The 18583-nt window shown below is 34.7% G+C and overlaps 1 protein-coding gene across 1 annotated transcript in view; it reads left to right on the plus strand.

Moving 5' to 3' along the window:
* Positions 1–10430, plus strand: part of LOC116177186 (muscle segmentation homeobox-like) — a 31131-nt gene extending 20701 nt beyond the window's left edge. The window contains exon 2 of the mRNA XM_031496081.1: positions 8632–10430. Within this exon, the coding sequence (XP_031351941.1) occupies positions 8632–9092 (461 nt within the window). The 3' untranslated portion in view covers positions 9093–10430. The remainder of the gene's footprint in view (positions 1–8631) is intronic.
* Positions 10431–18583: the final 8153 nt, after the last annotated feature.

Consider the following 18583-nt stretch of genomic DNA (forward strand, 5'->3'; position numbering starts at 1 on the left):
GGTGTTACTCTGATTTGTCCAGTGGCGGATTTAGGATTTGGTCTAGGGAGGGGCGCATACAGTTTTTAAAGTGAATATATTAAAAAAAAACATTTATTATACGTATAAAAATAGAGCATTTTTGGCATAATACATAATATATTGAACAAATAACTAATTTTTAATAAACTAAGAAAGGAGCAAACGATAAAATGTCTAAATGACAAAGTCGAGCTTTCTTTTTGTAGGTATGTGCAAATCGATGTTTTCCACTTTCCACGAAAATTGCCCAATAAGCATTCTTACACGATTAGGGATTGTGCGCGGGTACACGCGCGGGAAACCAACAGTTTCAAACTTTCTTTTGTTTTGTGTACCGTACATTGTTTTATTCGTAATAAAAAATGCTACTCAATATAGTATCTACTTTTTTTACGGACAATATAAAAAAATAAAGTTGATAATGATTTTTCCGAAATAAACGTCTCGATGGTATCTTGTAAAACTCAATAAGTGGCAATGAGAAAATGTTTTTTTTTGTATCTATTCAAATAACATCAGAAAAAAATAAAAACGTAATCGGCAAATTTCTTGTCTCTAATTTTCAATTTAAATTTGATATTTTTTTCACTAAAACGATTTTTTAGGTCAGTTATTAAATGATCAAGAATTGGAAGTTATATAACTGTCTTCAAATAGTCACTAGGTGACCGCCTGCCTAACTACCACTATCTAGGAGTCTGTAGGAGGGGGCGCGCGCGCCCCCTTTTAATCCGCGCCTGATTTGTCATCGTGGGCTCTGTACACTTTTCTGTTGGGTTTTCTTGCTGTTTCTTATTTGTTAAACTTTCGCACATCAAGGGAACATGTGACTTACCACACACTACGCACATCGAACGCGTTCAGCACTGGTGCGATTGATGTCTATAGTTTCAACACCTAAAACACAACCGCTCTCTTATCTTTCCCTCATATTGATTAAATTGGATTCGAGGTAGTTTAAGCAGAATTTAGATCTTCATTTTTCAATAAAACTTTGCTAAGTTATTATGAATTTAAACATTACCCGAATGGTAAAGATCCAGTTAATCTCATGCTGTATTGCAGAGCAGCATGGAAGTATAGATTTCAGTTAGTTTCATTATATTAAATACTTAAATTGTTTGCTTAGGTTAGTTATTATTTTTATTTTATTGTATTTATCTATTTTTATCTTTATATTTTTATTTAAGAAGCAACTCCTCAGACGGTCTACGAACCATGAGAATATGTCTTTTGCCAAACAATGTTTTAAGTTTGTATTTATTATGAGATATAGCAAAATAAAGATTACTATTATTATTATTATAGTTTAAATTTGCGCTTACCTGGCGTAAGATTACTGTTTACAGTACCCTAGCGAGCATCCAATTGCCGCACCTACAGCAGGCTTCAACAGCCACCTCTCAATTCGTAACTTCAGTTCTGTAAACCGTTTCAAAATAGACCTGTTCTTCATCAATTTCTGTCAACAAGGCGTCCTATTCACGCACCTTGTTATTGCTCCCATTATCACAGGCATTCAAACTGTCTCACTTGGGTTGTAAACACTCGCATAGAAGTTCAACATTGCTACTCGATAAAGGAATTTGTTTTAAATGTCCGTCTAACCATTGAATAAAGTGTTTTATTCAATGGTGGAACTCATTTGTTGTCATCTATTTTCCCTTTGTTTACTTTTCGTACAAACACTTACGCTTATGCGACCGTATTTACATACGAAGTTCTGTCAGGGTCGCCAAAAATATTCTATCCCGCCGAAGATCAAAATCACCGTTTGACTCTGGTCGAGTTGTTCGAAAAATCAAAGAAACGGAATAATCTGAGGAATGTGGATAATCTGTACGCTTGGGAGAAACACTAAAATTCTGTAAACGACGCTTTGGAAGAATCGGTGGAATGTGAAGCATCGCAGAAATAGAGGAATCAGATTCAACCAATGGGGGAAAATCCGAAGAAATGAAAGCATTTGTAAAACTGGAAGTTGAACTTGAAGACACAAAAGAATCGGATTAATCCGAAGAATGACTCTTAGTTCTTGGTGTATTCCCTCAAAAAAGTTAGATGCTAAGCTGTAAGTTGTGGTCAAAATGAAGATAAAATAATACGGACTGTTGACACGTAAATTACTACACTGAAATCGTCTACTTACCCCTCCTTGTTTATTTCGATTGGATTATAAGTATTTTCTTTCCTCTCTTCCATTTGTATCTTCCGTTCCAGTTTTGTATTAAAATTCGCTAAATGTTCTTCCTCGTTTTTTCAACGTACCTACTTGTAGTGTGTTTTCATTTTTGGTACATTTCACTCCCTTTGTTAAGGATTTATAGTTCGCAATGATTTCCTGTGTTTCTGACACCATTTTCGATTCCAGAGTAGTAAATGGAAAGTGCACGTACTCATTTTTGCAGCCGCCCACCAGCGAATACCAATATACAGGGCGTTTCAAAAAGAATCATCCGATTTTGTAGGTTTATAATTTCAATACTAATAATAATATGGACATGAGGTTAATTTTATATTAAAGGGTAACTAATAAAGTTTTTTTATACACCATTTACAGGTGCTCAATATGGCCCCCTTGAGATGCACGGCATATGTCTATGCGATACTCAAATTCGTCCCACACCTTAGCTAGCATTTCTTGAGTGATAGATGCTCTGGGCTGTAGGAGGATCAGCACCATATGTGGTACGAAATTCACGTTGCACGGAAATCACAGACTCACATTTAGCAAACCGTATAACACAAAACGCTTTCTGTTGTTATACGCCATTTTGACAATAACTGAGCTGGGCGTTGACAGAAGCGCGCTACTGCTACCTAGCGGAAACCACGCGAAACTCGAGAGCTTCCTCTTACTAACAGTACATTGTTCTATCAAATCGGACTTATAGATGAATAGCAATCAATTTTTAAAATCGGATGATTCTTTTTGAAACGCCCTGTATTGTTGAGGTGACATAAGAAACTTTTCTTTTTGGAAAAAATAAGGATCGACTGGGAGCAAGAGATGTCGCGTTTCTTAAATGTATAATATGACCTAAAATTAAATAACCGCTGGCTTCCAAGAGATTCTGCGTTATTGCTTAATTCTGATACTGATGCTATGTTTGTAACCCATCTTTTCCTAGCGTTCTTTAAAATTCAAATTAAATCATTCTTCAATATTATGTGCTGGTGGTATTGATTTATTTTAAAAAATCTTGTCTTTTTGGTTCTGTAACGCACTCAGTCAATGAAATTTTTTGATTGGGGGTTACCAAATGTACGAAAAGATCAATTGGGGTGCAGTTTACAAAAGAAAACTAATCTTAAAGCAAAGACGATTTTGGTTTCCTGTCTCTCAACACATTTTGTTCTTGCGCAGCAATATTTCGCTCAGACTACGACTAGGTATAATAAATATACCTATGTTTTAGTTATGGACGAAGGTGAAAGAAATACTAGTGTATTGTAGATTACCTATATTTTGACGAAGCGAAGAACGTTAATTGGGCACTTTAAACAATTGCTAGAGCATTTATGCTTAAACATGTCATTCTTTATTTTTTTTGTTTTTCAAGTTTTAGTGTAGCCACCTTGATTGAGGTTGTTGGAAAATAGACCATATAGTCTTTTTAGCATATCTTTTCATTGTAAATAAATTTCTTGATACTTACATTACAGCCAATTCCCTTTTGCACGCAATACGAGTTTGTATTGTATGTGAATTAACTTCTTTAAATACCCAGGTATATGATTTTGGTATAGACGATAGGTTTTGAGAATCGAAGTTCCAAATTAATTTCGCTATCGGATAAGATCATTAAATCGGAAGATCAAAACCAGCTGCCGGTATCTAAATTTAACGCATGTTCTTTGAAAATCGATTTTACACATAACGCAAATATACATTTCACCCGATTAATGGTGTAGATTAATGCTTAATTTAAACATGGCCGCCGCATAATAAACGTTCCGAAACGTTTCGCATTATTTACAATAGCTCAAATTATAAATCAGGCAATTGTGCAATATTGTAGCGGGCATTTATCGAGAATTCCATTATAGGAACCTAAATCTAATTTCCTGGTCTTACCTGTGACAAGGAGGCATTTGGTAATAAAACCTACCTCGAGATTTTTAATGGTTAAAGTTACATTTGTGTAACGGCCATAAAGCTATGTTTATCCATATCGGCATATGTATAGCTAATTACTCCATTCATTCCTTTGCTATATGTAAATTAAAAACTATTAACACCAGAATCAATTTCGTTATGTAGGTTTATGCTAATGCGAAGTTCATAAATTTCATATAGTCATGAATGAAAGAAAAAAGAAAAAAATGTAGGATCTATAAAAAATCTTTATAGTGATTTAGTTAATTATCATTATACTGCCGCAGCACTAGAACGTAAACGTACCGGAAGGTTTTATTTTAATTTTATACTTTGTTTGAATACATTATGCATACTAATATCAGTTATTAATGTCGTAAAATGTTTAATTTAATACCGATTTAAATAAGTTTTGGCAAATTTTAGTAGCTGAATCCCATAAACGACTTATGTAAAACGCTACTTGTATGTTTGTCCTGAAAAGTACAATCGTTCAAGAGGGACTATACGAATCTAATTTTGGGGGCCTTTCGCACGCTACTGATTTTTTTTATTACCAGGTCGGAGTATCTCCAATCTTTTTAGTGATATAAAAGTCATGCGATCGGTAAGATCAAACCGATTATAACATAAATAAACAAGTCAAATTGTTACGATGAGGAAATTATACCGGATGGTGCACGGTAAGTAGGAACATAAGGATTTAACATGGGAAATTAGTTTTATGCAATATCCTGCTCTCCTGTATATTTTCCAGAAAAAACTGTAGAGTTTAAATTTGTTCAGAATTAAAAGATGCATACAAAATGTTTTTACATGTTTTATTAAGCTTTTGGTATATACGCAAATTTAAAAATAAATTTCAATATTTATGTTATTAGTAGCAATAGCCATGAGTTTTGTTGTTTTTTGAATGGCTAGTTACTAATAACAGAAATGTTGAAATTTATTTGCGTATATACCAAAAGCTTAATAAAACATGTAAAAACATTTTGTATGCACCTTTTAATTCTGAACAAATTTAAACTCTACAGTTTTTTGTGTAAAATGTACAGGAGAACAGTATATTTCATAAAACTAATTTCCCATGTTAAATCCCTATGTTCCTACTTACCGTGCACCACCCGTTATATAGTTATTTATTACTTACTTATACAAGACAAGGGATGTTTTAGCCACCGAGGGAAATAACTTTTACGATTATTGTCGTGTATAATACAAACCGCAAGCAGAACCCATATCAATAATTATAAAACTTTGGAAAATTTTCGATTTAACGTAATCTCAAAAATAACCAGTTTAAGTTCTGCTGTCGTTTCCTTGGGAACAATACTGTTTTCTGTTCTGATCTTCATTTCATTTCGTGCTTCGCGTCCTTTAATAAGATTGACAGATGGCACTAGAATGCACACTCATTAGATATACTTTATGTATCCTTGCCGTTCAAGTGATCATCTTTATCTACTCTTACTGTTGGAGAGCCTACTCATTCAAACCACAAAAATTAGTTTTTTAATTCATAATTTACGTCAATTTTGTGAATTAAATTCATTTCGATTAAACCTTTTTCTTGGCTTATGGTAGTTGATGATTTATAAAACGACTTAAAAAACAATACCTAGTTACAGAAAAGCTAATTGGAGCAATTCGTGAAATCGGTCAGTGGATGGATAGCTGCCTATGCGAATTTAACCGTAACACATTAAAGGCGCTACGCTTTTATGTGAGTTTTAGAGCATTCCTCTATCTTCATTTAGTTAGCGCATCTCTACAGGGGTTAAGAATTCTCTTATTCTCTTAGTAAAAGGATTTCTTTTCTGCGGAGTACTGACACTGCACTGGGCCAATTTAATATGAATTGCGAAGAACACTGGTCCGCGCAAAACAGTGCCTTGAAAATTAAACAGGAGAATTATTTGGAACAAAGTTATCGTTTAATTAAAATATAAATAAAATTAATTCTAAGCTTAGACGGTGAAAGCCGGCGGAGCGGTACGGTATTCTCGAGCGCCACCAGGAGATCCTCAAAGCTTGCTTCTGGTTAAGTACGGTCGGTTGCGGTTGCGGAGGTTCGCAAGTCAAGGTAGTCATGGAGAAAACGAAAACCTCCAGGGATCCTGTCGGAAAATGACGGGCGTTCACTGGCGACCAATCTAAAAAAGACAGAGTTATAGCACACAAAACTGTATCCAATTCTCTAATGAGAACGGCAAAAAAATTAACTATGGGTGTCTATGGGTAAATCACGATGCAGCGAAGCAGAACAAAACCCCCTTGATGATTTTCACGAAACGGAAAATATCAATCCCTTACCCGGAAATTAAACGGAACGGTTAAATGAAATGTACGCTAAACAAAAACCATAAGTTTCACCGTCCATGTTAAAAATACAACAATGATCGCCTAGATCGTACCTTTTATAAAATTCGAAAGATACACGACCTAATCAGATGCGGTTTACTGCAACACATCTAATTAGCTACTGCTATTTATTTATTTATTCTCTCTTGTTCTGAGCCCTCAACAGGCTTGCGCCCAATTACAGAGTGACCCGCTTAATGCTTTTAAGAGATGCATCTGCAGAAGGTCTTAAGTTCTACACTACTGCGGTATTTACCTTATGAATTATGAAAACTGCAGGAAAATCTAATTCGGAGTAGCCGGCGAATGCTCGAAACTGGTCTAAGGAAATTCCCATCTAAATACTTACCTCAGTTCAGGTTCGAACACCCGACCTCCGACTTTATAGCCCAACGCTCTACCATTGAACCACAAAGTGCTTACTTAATTGACTGGGGCGGAATTCCAAAATCCTGTAGTCTAGTTAACACTCATTGCTACCTTTCCGGACCCGTTCAAAGGTAATGTTTCCAGTACATTTATAGTCTTCTATGCCGTAATTGCTACGCCCAATATTTGGATATTTACCTCTGGTCATCTTCTTCTGCCCGTCAAGATTGCTACACTTGTCTTTTCCGGCACCAGCCTGCTATTGATCATCCAGCTGTTTATCCGGTTAACGTGTCCTCTACGTCCCTTCATCCTGCTTCACCTTTTCACCTTTTGGACGTTGGTTGCTCCTGCAACGTCAGTAAGAACTTTGAGCTTTTTTGATGTTGTGTAAAAGTAAGGTCAATTTCGTTCACCGTACAAGATGTGACAATTAGAATTATCGTGGGTATACCTCACATAAAAAAAATGCAATAAGTATCTATTATTATTTCCTAATAATGTTTATTAATGTGTGACATTGTTGGTTTTCTCCTGAAGTTAAGGCATAAGAAAAGCTAACAAAGAGCAGAAATGCAAATTCTGCCGGGTTTTAAAAACGTCATAGGTATTGCTATGATTTTCAAGCTGAAAGCTGGCTTTAATTAAAAAAAATTCCACATTATCAAAACATGACAAAACTGTGACCCGATAGTACCTATACATCCTAATAATTAATTTAAAACCAACTGGCATGAAACGTTACGTTACGGTCAATCACCTAATACAAACTATATTCTCAAAAACTACGTAGTAGACCAGCAAAAGAATATGCATAAAAATGAACCTGATTCTGTCTCTTATTTATAGCTGGAAGCATGAAATAAATAAATAATTCGCGTGGTAATTTTTTGTAACGTTTTGATTTATCGCAACCAAGAACGAAAATCTTTTTTGGTATAAAAGCAATATGACTTCCGGTTACCCTGAGTTCCATTTCAAAAATGGAGGTATACGCAGTTTAAAATTTTCATAATTCCACGTTTAATGAATATGATTTATTAATGACGCCGTATTATATCAACGATTTGATTCCGATTGGTACCTATAGGAAATTGCATCAGGCAAAGAAATCGGTTTCCTTAGATATTAAAGGTTTGCTTTAAATGGTTTGTAACGACTAGTCTTCAATAGCGTCTCTGAAAGAAAAAGGCGTGAGAAATAAGGGCGTAATAGTGTGCTAAAATCGTTATCAAGCTAAATAAAAGTACAAATTTGTGCCATACTTCAAAGCACTAAGAACCCTTCCAATCGCCGCAGCAACGATCAATAAGTGTAGCAAGGTGACGAATTTTTTACAAATTGTCTCCGCGTAGATTAATTGCCGTTGACGTCTAGGTAAATTAATTACGAAATTATATTCATAACAATTAAGTTCATTTATAATATAATATCAATCATTTTAATAACCAACTAGTGGTTATAATTGCATGCTATTAACGTATACACTAATTAGAAACCCAAATGTATCAACTTCCGACGCTAAGATGGCGGGGCTCGTGACAGTTTTATAATGAGTACTTTTTTGCGAACTGAGACAGGATATTGCAATATGAGGGCAATTAGGAGCTTATGAAGCTTGCATACAGAGCATTTGTTTTTACTTAAGATATATTTGCATTTAAGAGCTTTTCTTATTCTTATAGCATTCATCATTATACGCGGTCACAGTTTGTAATTACATAAATAATTTATAGGGTTTGAACCTTCCGGTTTACTCAATTGATGTCTTTCATTTGCAGATTCAAATGGTGAAGGTCCCAAGCTGAAGTGCAACTTGAGGAAGCACAAACCGAACAGAAAGCCACGCACTCCGTTCACGACGCAGCAATTGCTAGCGTTAGAAAAGAAATTCAGAGACAAGCAATATTTAAGTATCGCGGAAAGGGCGGAATTCTCGAGCTCGTTGCGATTAACGGAGACGCAGGTGAAAATATGGTTTCAGAATCGAAGGGCGAAAGCTAAGCGGTTGCAAGAAGCGGAAATAGAAAAACTAAAGATGGCTTCTTTAACCAGACATCCCCACCCTTTATATCCCCATCCTGCCTTGCAGGGTTATTTTCCCCCAGGAGCTCACCCTCTAGCGTCCCTTTTAGGAGCACGACCCCCTATGGCCCCACTTGGAATTATTTCTCAACCACCTCCTCATCATTTAACTTCACCGCAAAGCTCGATGAGAACGCCGAGTCCACATATGTCTTAAACGCGCGAGGGCGTGTTTGATAAAATACATTTTATAGAGTAAAATGCGATGTTAGTATTGTTGTATTATGTGATTTTACATGCAATATTAAATTTACGATATAGGCAAATTATATTTTTGTGATCATGTGCAGTACACCACGAAATTGGGCATTACTACGAGTTTTGATTAATTGAACGACTGCATTTTAATTTATACTTCGTTCTGCATTTATTTATACCCCTACGTCAGTAGACGTATTAATGTGCCAAATATTGCAAATACTAAATTACACTGTTGACTGTGGTAGGTCTCGGCCAGCATTCTTTGTTAGTAAAAACGTTCAGCTATTGATGTAACACTGAGATCGCTCGGAATTAGTTTATGTGACCTTCTTCACCTACTTATCAAAATTAATAACACACTTTGATCTTTCGGTATAATTGATAATTAACACTAATGTTGGTGAAATAAATCTGAATAGATATATTCAAGCTCTATCTAATAATTACAATGTTATTTTTAAGATAAACTAATGAACAATTTCGCTTTTAAATGTTACAACCACCCGTAAACAGCTGCCAACTTAATAAAGCGTACAAAACTCCTTTCTACTACACACAATTATAATGATTATTTATACTTCATAAACCGTCGGCTCATTTGGCATTACATCTGAAAATGAAATTAATTATAAAGGCGGTTATTAAATTTACGGTTTTATAACACGTCCTCTTAAGCTGTGCGGGCGATTTTTTATTTCGCTTTCTCAAAAGTATAAAGCTGTACCGGTGAAAAGTGTTCATTAACGAAACAAAATTTGTCTACTAATTATCTCGTTTCGCTTTACTCCGTCGGTAGCACAAAAACATATATAGAGTTTGGATTCATAAATAATGGCATGCAACAGTTTATTGCTCATGTATAATTACTGATGAACTCATAAATGTTAAAATTACAAATTATACATATATCAATATATTTTTATATCATTAAAATTAATTAAAATTATCTTGGCAATAAATTAGTATGTTTATCACGCATTCTGTAAAAAAAGGTCACTAACTACAGCCATTTTTTGTCATTTTTATTTGGACCAAACTGATACTTTTTTTATTATATTAATATTGTTTACGTACTGATGATATTCGAGCTCGGTGAGCTTCTTCTTTTCCTTTTAAAAAAAAAGTGTAAATATCTGTGTAATTGATTGTACAGTGATGTAAATAAATTTTGTAAATATACATGAATGTAAAGTAGTTTATGATTTTAATATTTATGTACAATTGTATACATTTCGTAATTTTGCCTTGTTTACCTATTTTAAGTGTTTTTAACGTTCCAAAGTTACGAGATGCGTGCATTACTATTTAGGTTAATATTAAAAAAAAAAGTAATAAAGAAATATGACATTTTTAAATACTTTCATTTTTACTGTTTTTAATTTACTGTGATTCCCAAAACCCATACGGTACGAACCTTACAAATTTGTGAGTGTTCGAAAAGAGTAGGTAATCGTTTAAATTTTCTCTTTGTTTTGTGTTGTCAATTTTAATGTTTCTGTGTGAAAAATAATCTAAAAATTGCAAAAAACCATAGGAAAATCGAACAGTCGAACAAAGATTCTAGTCAGACTGGAAGCCAACCCCGGTATTCGAATCGAGTCGACAGCTGACTTGGTTCAATAGTTAAAATGTACGGAAGAAAAGGAAGCAAAAGACATAAATACACTGATTTTGCTTCTCAACCTCGTATTTTTGAAAGATCTTTAATGATCTTTCCCCCTCTAACGTGAATCAAATGCCATGAGATGTTAAAATGGCTCCGCATATCCATTTTACTTTTTTGATATAATGACTGCACGTTTATTATTCACTTCATCTGAAAATAAACGGCTACGATTTGAGATGTAACTTTTGTTGTTTACTAGGTTCTCATCCAACCCATTCAATAGTTTTAAGATCTTGGAAATATTTAGACCAAGATCCAAACGAAAAATTGCTCTTTATAGTGCCGGATAGATTTTGATTTGTGTTAATTTCTAAGAATAAAGGAGCGCCGAATAAGTCATCCTTTGCATAAAAATAAACACATATAGTGTAGTAACCGTTGTTGTCTAATCAATTAGCTATTATTAGCACTGCATTTGTATAATGACGCGGAGTTCCATTTTAATTGCAAAGTCTTGCCGATGAAAAAAATTTCAAAGAATACTGCTTTGTGTCCTGGTGTTAAAGTGTCGTATAAATTAACGCAATTGTTACAAATTCTTGGGTAATTAATCCGCATAATGATTTACGACTTATGCAGTAAATTAGCTTGATAATAATTGTAAAGATTAAAAATCGTTTTATTGTTTATAAGAAATTATTAATTTAGTAGCTCTAAAACTTTTCGGTGTATAGAAGAACTCAGAATTTGAAGACCTCGAGCCTTTAAAATAAAATTCAAAGATTTGACGTCTGTCCAATGCCAACTGCCGAAGAACATGGAACATGGGCATCCCCGTATGGAATTTATTTTATTTTTATTTTTGCTTTTATTTTGGAGTAGGCAGGGCCATGCCCGAACCTGGATTGGATCCTTAGTGCCGCAGCCGAGCTTCAACATATATAGAGAGTATGCGCCCCCGAAAACCTTCTAGTAACGATTTCCAAGGCATTTTTCCGGCTTTTCATGTATTATATTTATAATTTTCATGAAATAATAAATGCATTTTTGCACCCTTTATGCAATTTTGAAAAAATGGTTCAACCAGTATAGTAAAACATTTTTGTGAGCACTACCGAAAATCGCATTTCGATACGAACTGTTTGCAAACATTTATACACTGTTTTCCTCATTTCCCTCGTCTATTAGATTCATCGGCATGCTCTTTTTTATATACGTCTATGGTAAATTTAAATCTGCTATTTTTGAGTAGCTGAGACTGTTTGGAACCTACATAATTATCATCTTCAATGTCAAAAAATTTCTAAACAAAATAGCTTTGTTGTGTATTCTACTTCTTCTCAATTTCATTTTCATCCTATTTATCGTGGGTAGTAATTCCTTAAGTCATGTGGCTTCACGATAAATCACGAATAATGTAAAACCAAGATTTTTGGTAAAGCTAAACTCTAAAACGGAGAAAAAGGTCATAGCTGTAGCATATACAAAAGTCGTTGCCTATTATTATTGTAGCCGGTATAAAGTTCCTGTTCGTTACGAAATTACGTAATTTTAAAAAAACGTACATTTACACTTCATGTACAGTGTCTCCTATTTTGGTTGAGGCTGTCTTTAAAGATTTGCGACTTTCGCGATCCTGTGTCTCTCCTTGTGACATTTTTAGTACCACAAACAGAATCAATTTAGCTACGTTAATTTCCAAGATACAAGGTGAAAACGTAAAGTTTGACTTTTTGGAATGTAAAAACTGTTTATTTCAGATATTTTGGCTTAGAAGCCAATGTGGTTGTGAGAAAAATTTTTGGACCACAGTTTCTTTTCTTTTAAGTAGTTTTAGAGAAGTTCTTCAGAATTTTCTTAGAAATATTACTAGAAATATTCAATGATAATCTTCAGGAATCGTCTTAGAAATATTATTCGAAATCACCCTAAAATTTTTAACAATTCCTTACGAACCCTTCAAATTTTTATATAAAAACCTGGAGGCTCTTATTGATGTTCTAGATCTCTCTTCCGACTAGAAAGATCGGCGAAGAAACCGTTTTCGAAGTCATCTAAAAATCTTCTTAGAACACTTCTTAGGAGGAGATCTTTTTAAAAAGAAATTTATAAATCTTAAAATATTATTAGGAACTTTATAAATCTCTTTCAAAATCTTCTTAGGGGTCTTTTTAGAACTCTAATTGGGAAGATATTTAGGAACTCTCGACGAACTCTTTTTGCTAGAAATCTTCTTCGAAAGTATGCTCGCATTTCCTATAAATAAAAAAAAGACTCATCTTGGAAATATTTTTGGACTCTCTCCACCTCTTCCTGTCTGTGGTTGCTTCTTTCCAATGGCGGATTCCCTTTAGATCTGCGTCTAGCCACCTCATTTTCAGCCTCCCTCTTATATTCCTTCCATTCTTGTTGCTCTTTCCTCACCTAGCCTCCTAATGTGACCCCAGTCAGCGTATCCTTTGGCTTTTAATCACTCCTAGTATGGAAGGTTAGCCATACAAGCCTGTTTTAGAAAGTCTGATCTTGGCATTTCGCAATACACTATTCGATTTGAAAATTAGCAATAAGGATCTCGCACTCTTATTACTATTCTTCTATTTATTTCCTTATCGTCTCCCTCCATGTTGAATAAGCTCATTCCTAAATAGGTAAAGTCCTCCACTCCTTCCATTTCATTCAAGATTTTGGTTTTCCGATCTAAATAGTAAATTTCAACGCTTTTCTGTTCTCATTCCCTCTTGCACTTCCATTTTCTTTCTCTTCTCCAGTGCTCCATGTTGACGTCTTAGACCATACTCCTTTGCAACATTTCCCAATTTCCGTAGCATTTCTAGTGTTTGGTGCTTGCTTCTGGCTACTATGGGTACATCGTCGGCAAAGGCAACTATTTGGTGTCTATGGTGGTATAAAGTTCCATTTGTATGGAACTCGCATCTCCAATAATAAATGAAATAAGTCGGTTGATAACGGGTTTTCCTGCCGAAGTCGCCGTCTAACTCTGAAGTTCCGTGAATTGACTCCGTTAATCCTTATTTTGTTGTTCTAAATGCAACGCGAGGTTGTGCTCGTAGCCATTTGCTGCTTGATCACAAAAATTTGGTCGCTTACAGATCTGCTTGCCTGGAACCCACATTGATAGTCTCCTATTCTGCTGATCTGATATTCTCTTACTTCTCGTTCGTGTTTTGCCATGCATGTTTCCTCATTGTTCTCTAAGTATTCCACTCAACTGCTCAGACTTCCATCTGTGTCGTCCACCAGGTTTCCTTCTTTGTCTCTGCAGTATCGAGGTTTAGCCTTTTTGCTTATTTTACCTTTTTTGCTTTTCATTCCTTTCATCTTTTTTTCTCTGCATATATTTTTTGTTTCTTTTCTGCGGTTTTCATATCTTCTCTTATTTTGTTGGGTATTCCTAATCATCACCTCCATCCTGGCTTTGCTTCTTGTTTCAATCGCTCTTCTGCATTCTCCATCCTACCAGTCTGCACGATTTTTCTTGTGGTCCGGATTAGTCGTAAACACTGCCGCTTCCTTTTTTGATTTCTGTATACTTTTCCAGGTTGCTTCTATGTTTTAATTCTCAGTTATGTTTCGTATGCTCTCCTCCAACTCCTGTTTATTATTAATTTTTTCGATGCATTCTGCATTCTTCCACTAATATGGTAGGTCGCATATTTATCTTTGAATTGCAGTAAGCACAACCAAGTCGTATATGCGCATCTCTTTTAAATCTTAAGCTTAAAAGGAAAGGTTATATGATCCTTTGGCACTAGCCGAAACCTTTGAACAGCATTTTGCGTTAAAACGCAAGGATCGATTTATTTATTTTATTTTATAGCATATGTTAAATTGACATTTTAATAAGTTTGAATGAGTATGCTAAGCCGTTCTTTAACCGTACCGATAGATAAAGTGATCACTTTAACTGTAAGGGTAGATAAAGTGAAATAGATGACTGTGCGTTCTAATGACATCTGTCATTCTTATTTCAAATACACGATTTAAAATGACGTTCAGAATATGACAGTTCTGTTTCTATGGAAACAATCGCGACTGCAGAACCTATACTGTATTCATTTTAAGAAGGTAGCGGTGAAAAGCATAGGGAAGCTTTGACCTTCACTGTGATTGGTTAAAACACGAGTCAGTATTACAATGAAACATAAAACGACTGGTGAATTTTGCAAGTTGGTAGTTTATGTTGCCAACTAAACTGCCGAAGTGTCATTAGTTGCTGTTGTGAAAAATTTATTTCTGTTCGCAGTGCTGAATATTTCTACTTCACAATAATTTGGTGCCGTTTTATATTTTCCCTGTGTGTGTTTATCTTCAAACACAGCGCCATCTACTACCTTCTTATAATGAATGCAGTATAAGCTTGATATTTTTCACATTTCTAAATATTATATTCAGAATTGTCAGAAGCTTTTCCATGATTTATATTGCTTCTACTATAAAATAAAGTTTTGTAGCATACACGACTATAAAGTTAAAATTCCCCGTTATCGTCTTGTGTAATAAATAACTATAAATTGTCTGCATCTAGTTTGGATCACCCGTTATATCTGCTCTCTTCCAATTTTTTTCATTCTAGTCCCCTAAGAGGATTTTCACATCGTACTTAGTACAGATTCTCCACCTCTTCATAATAGGCACTTTTTTCTTCTTGATATTTGATTTCCGAGGGGGCATGTGCGGTGATTAGGCTTATGTTTCTGAATTTTCCCTTTAGTCTCATACTACGTAGTCTGTCCTACATCTTTTGGAACTCCACAACGGGATGCTTCCAACTGCTTCGTACCATGAAACCCACTCCAAACCTCCGTTGCTGGCTCGCGTTCTTAAAATTTCCAATTATAGAAACCCTCGAAATTCACATTGGGCACCGTCGTAAACATTTTTTTCTTTTATTTGAATAATTTATTAACAATTAGACATTTTTTCGCAACCCTTACATAGAAGTAAGTCGTCCTAGAAATTTTGTTAAACTAATCTACGAATTCCAACTAAAGAATTCTGCATTCATTAAAAAAGACCCGAAACAGCCTCCGGGACCTTGTAGCAATCTTTAGGTCCCCCCCCCCCCTCCGGTCTTACTCTTAATCTTTCTATAAAAGTTTTTCGAAGTTTTTCTAGAAATCTCATTAAAAAACATTTGAAGCATTTGCTTAAAAGACATTCCTTGAATCTCAAATACCAATAAAATCTCCTTTTTGTAGAATTTGGAAATATTTTCACATTTTCTTCTTCTTTAAACATTCTAGAAATCTTCTTAAAAATCTTTCCTCGACTTTTTGGAAACCATCTTAGTAACCTTTAAGAATTAACACCTCGAAGGATACTTGCCTTAACTCGGTTTGCATATAGGTACTAGGTGTCGGTGGTATGCCTACCCATAAAAAATCTTATGAAGAACTCCATATTTTGGGGGCTACAACGTTGCAAATATACCTAATAAAAATTGTAGGTGCGATTTCTTCAACAAACCTAATTATTTTTCTAAAAAATAAAAGTTAAAAGCATAGATTACAATAAATTGTTTCGTGTAATTTGTCCGAATTAAACGTTATAAATTGTCCGCGTCCCTGGGAAGCTCGCCACCAGAAAACTCGCCCTTAAGTAAATTCTCATTTGCGTGGCATCAATGGTGACTTTACTTTTCGGTAGTGTAAAACGATATGCTGAAGTGCCTGGGAGTGAAAACACTGCCGGTAAATTATCCAAAGGCGGAATCGTCTGATACTCAGGTAGCGAGTTTTCTTGGTACCGAAAATTGCAGGAGTTTTGTAAGACCCAAATATCCGGCCGCAAATCGTCCGGAGGCGGATTTTCCGAGGGCGAATCTTCCAGGGGTGTAACCTAAGCCTATGGCACTAAATCCTTAAGTTCACGATTTTGGTTATTCACTCAACAGCTAAACACATTGAACATGTTACTGAAGTTAAGTATTTTTTATGTGAAGGAATATATTGTTTATAAAGGGAATTGGTTGAATGAACAAACTATAGAAGATATAGTTTCAATACCAATATGAGAATAGGTACATTGAATGGGATCAGAAACCAATTCCCCTGTTTTTAGTTCGATAGAACGAGTACAAGTAACTTTATACTCAAAACTGCACGATTATCTGAAAATTAACAACAAAACAATCACAGAGACGACATTAAAAGTTCCATTAGGCAGATCAAATTATGTACTACGTTGTCAGTGCATGAGAATAAATTTTTTTACGATCATCCTTGTAAGTATCCATGTTTTAAACATAAAAATGTTTACTATCATAATAAATTAAGCAAATTAATTTATCTCGAGAAAAAATCACAACTCAAATTTCAACAAAAAAAGCAAATTAAAAATTATTGGTTTTGTTAATCGCGTTTATATGTACATATGGATCCTTGCTCGATTCTTCAGGGGGGTCCGACACCCAACAGGGGTCCAATTAAGCCCCCATTCGTAGCCCTGGGGGACCCCTCATACCACAGCTGTTCGTAAACCCAGCTTACTATTCAATACCATATTATTTTCTACTTAACACTCGGCTTTATAGGTTTGTCGGTATAAAATGATTATAACGATATTTATTATATTGAAGCCGATTTGTTTTCAAAACTTAATTGCCTTTTGCATATATAAATACGTTATGGTCTATTTAACGCCGTAGCCCTAACGTTATTATTAAATTTAGTTGTGATTGATCGCGATTTTATGTGAACGTTGATTTCTGTTCGGGAAGTGAACTTAGACAGTAATTGAATGTGTATTTTGATTGAGATAAGCGTTGTATTATAAGTAAATGGTTGATTAAATCGTATGTATAATTACTTGTTTTGCAAATAATTATTTATCTCATTAAGCATTAACACAACTTTTTCAACAGTTTCGGACCATTTACTTGAAATATAGCTTGAGTGATTATTTGAGAAATAAATTATCTTCATTTATGAGATCATAATTTATTAGTTGTTATTTTCAGTTATCCTATTGCCTGTATTCGTGAACTTTGAATTGATCAATAGTATTTTTGTAACCATCGGTCATTATTCAAATTAAGTTTTGTTTTAGGTTGCCAGGAACATTAATAATCGCCGGAAATTTGGTATTATGTGCCAATTACAGATGTACCACTTTTCCCCAAACCTTCAAGTGTGCCAGGTGACAAAGAGTGATAGGTGTGTAGACTTACAATAAATATAATGGGAACCAAAGTTGACAAAAGGGCAAACTAACTTCAATGCCATTGTATGCCAAAAATTATGAAGTGGAGTTTGTTACAAAAGGTTCTTTAAAATACAATGCCCGACAATTTGTATACGCGACGATATTGAGAAGAAAAAACCTTTCTAAACAGAAATTAATCGCTCAAGATATTACGCTCGACGTGGTAGACTACGTAGTGACCAATTTATATTACCACAATAAAAATAATTACCAATAAATCTGTCACTTCAACAGCTGAAGGCATAAAAAATAGTAGACGAATGGAACATTACATTATATTGATAAGAAACGTGATAACTTCTAATTAATGCTTAAGATTTTACTAATTTAGATCGAGATAAACAAACAGTAGCTCCTTGTACTCTTGGAAGACCAGGACTGGTTTCAGCTGTAATGGAATATAAAGAAGGTGTACTCAACACACCACCGCCGTTTAACGGTCGCATGTTTTTAAATTAGTTTGTTGGGCAATTAATTGACATTTTAACATTGAACCTTTGCAAAACCGTGTTAATGTTTATTTCCAGATTAGCGCGTAATGCAATTATAGAGATAAACTTTCAAGTACTCGAATTCAACTATACTTTGCCCTTACATACCACATGTACTTAAACGTT

The sequence above is a fragment of the Photinus pyralis genome, unplaced genomic scaffold (assembly GCF_008802855.1).
Source record: "Photinus pyralis isolate 1611_PpyrPB1 unplaced genomic scaffold, Ppyr1.3 Ppyr1.4_LG7, whole genome shotgun sequence".
In the NCBI taxonomy this organism is placed as follows: domain Eukaryota; kingdom Metazoa; phylum Arthropoda; class Insecta; order Coleoptera; family Lampyridae; genus Photinus; species Photinus pyralis.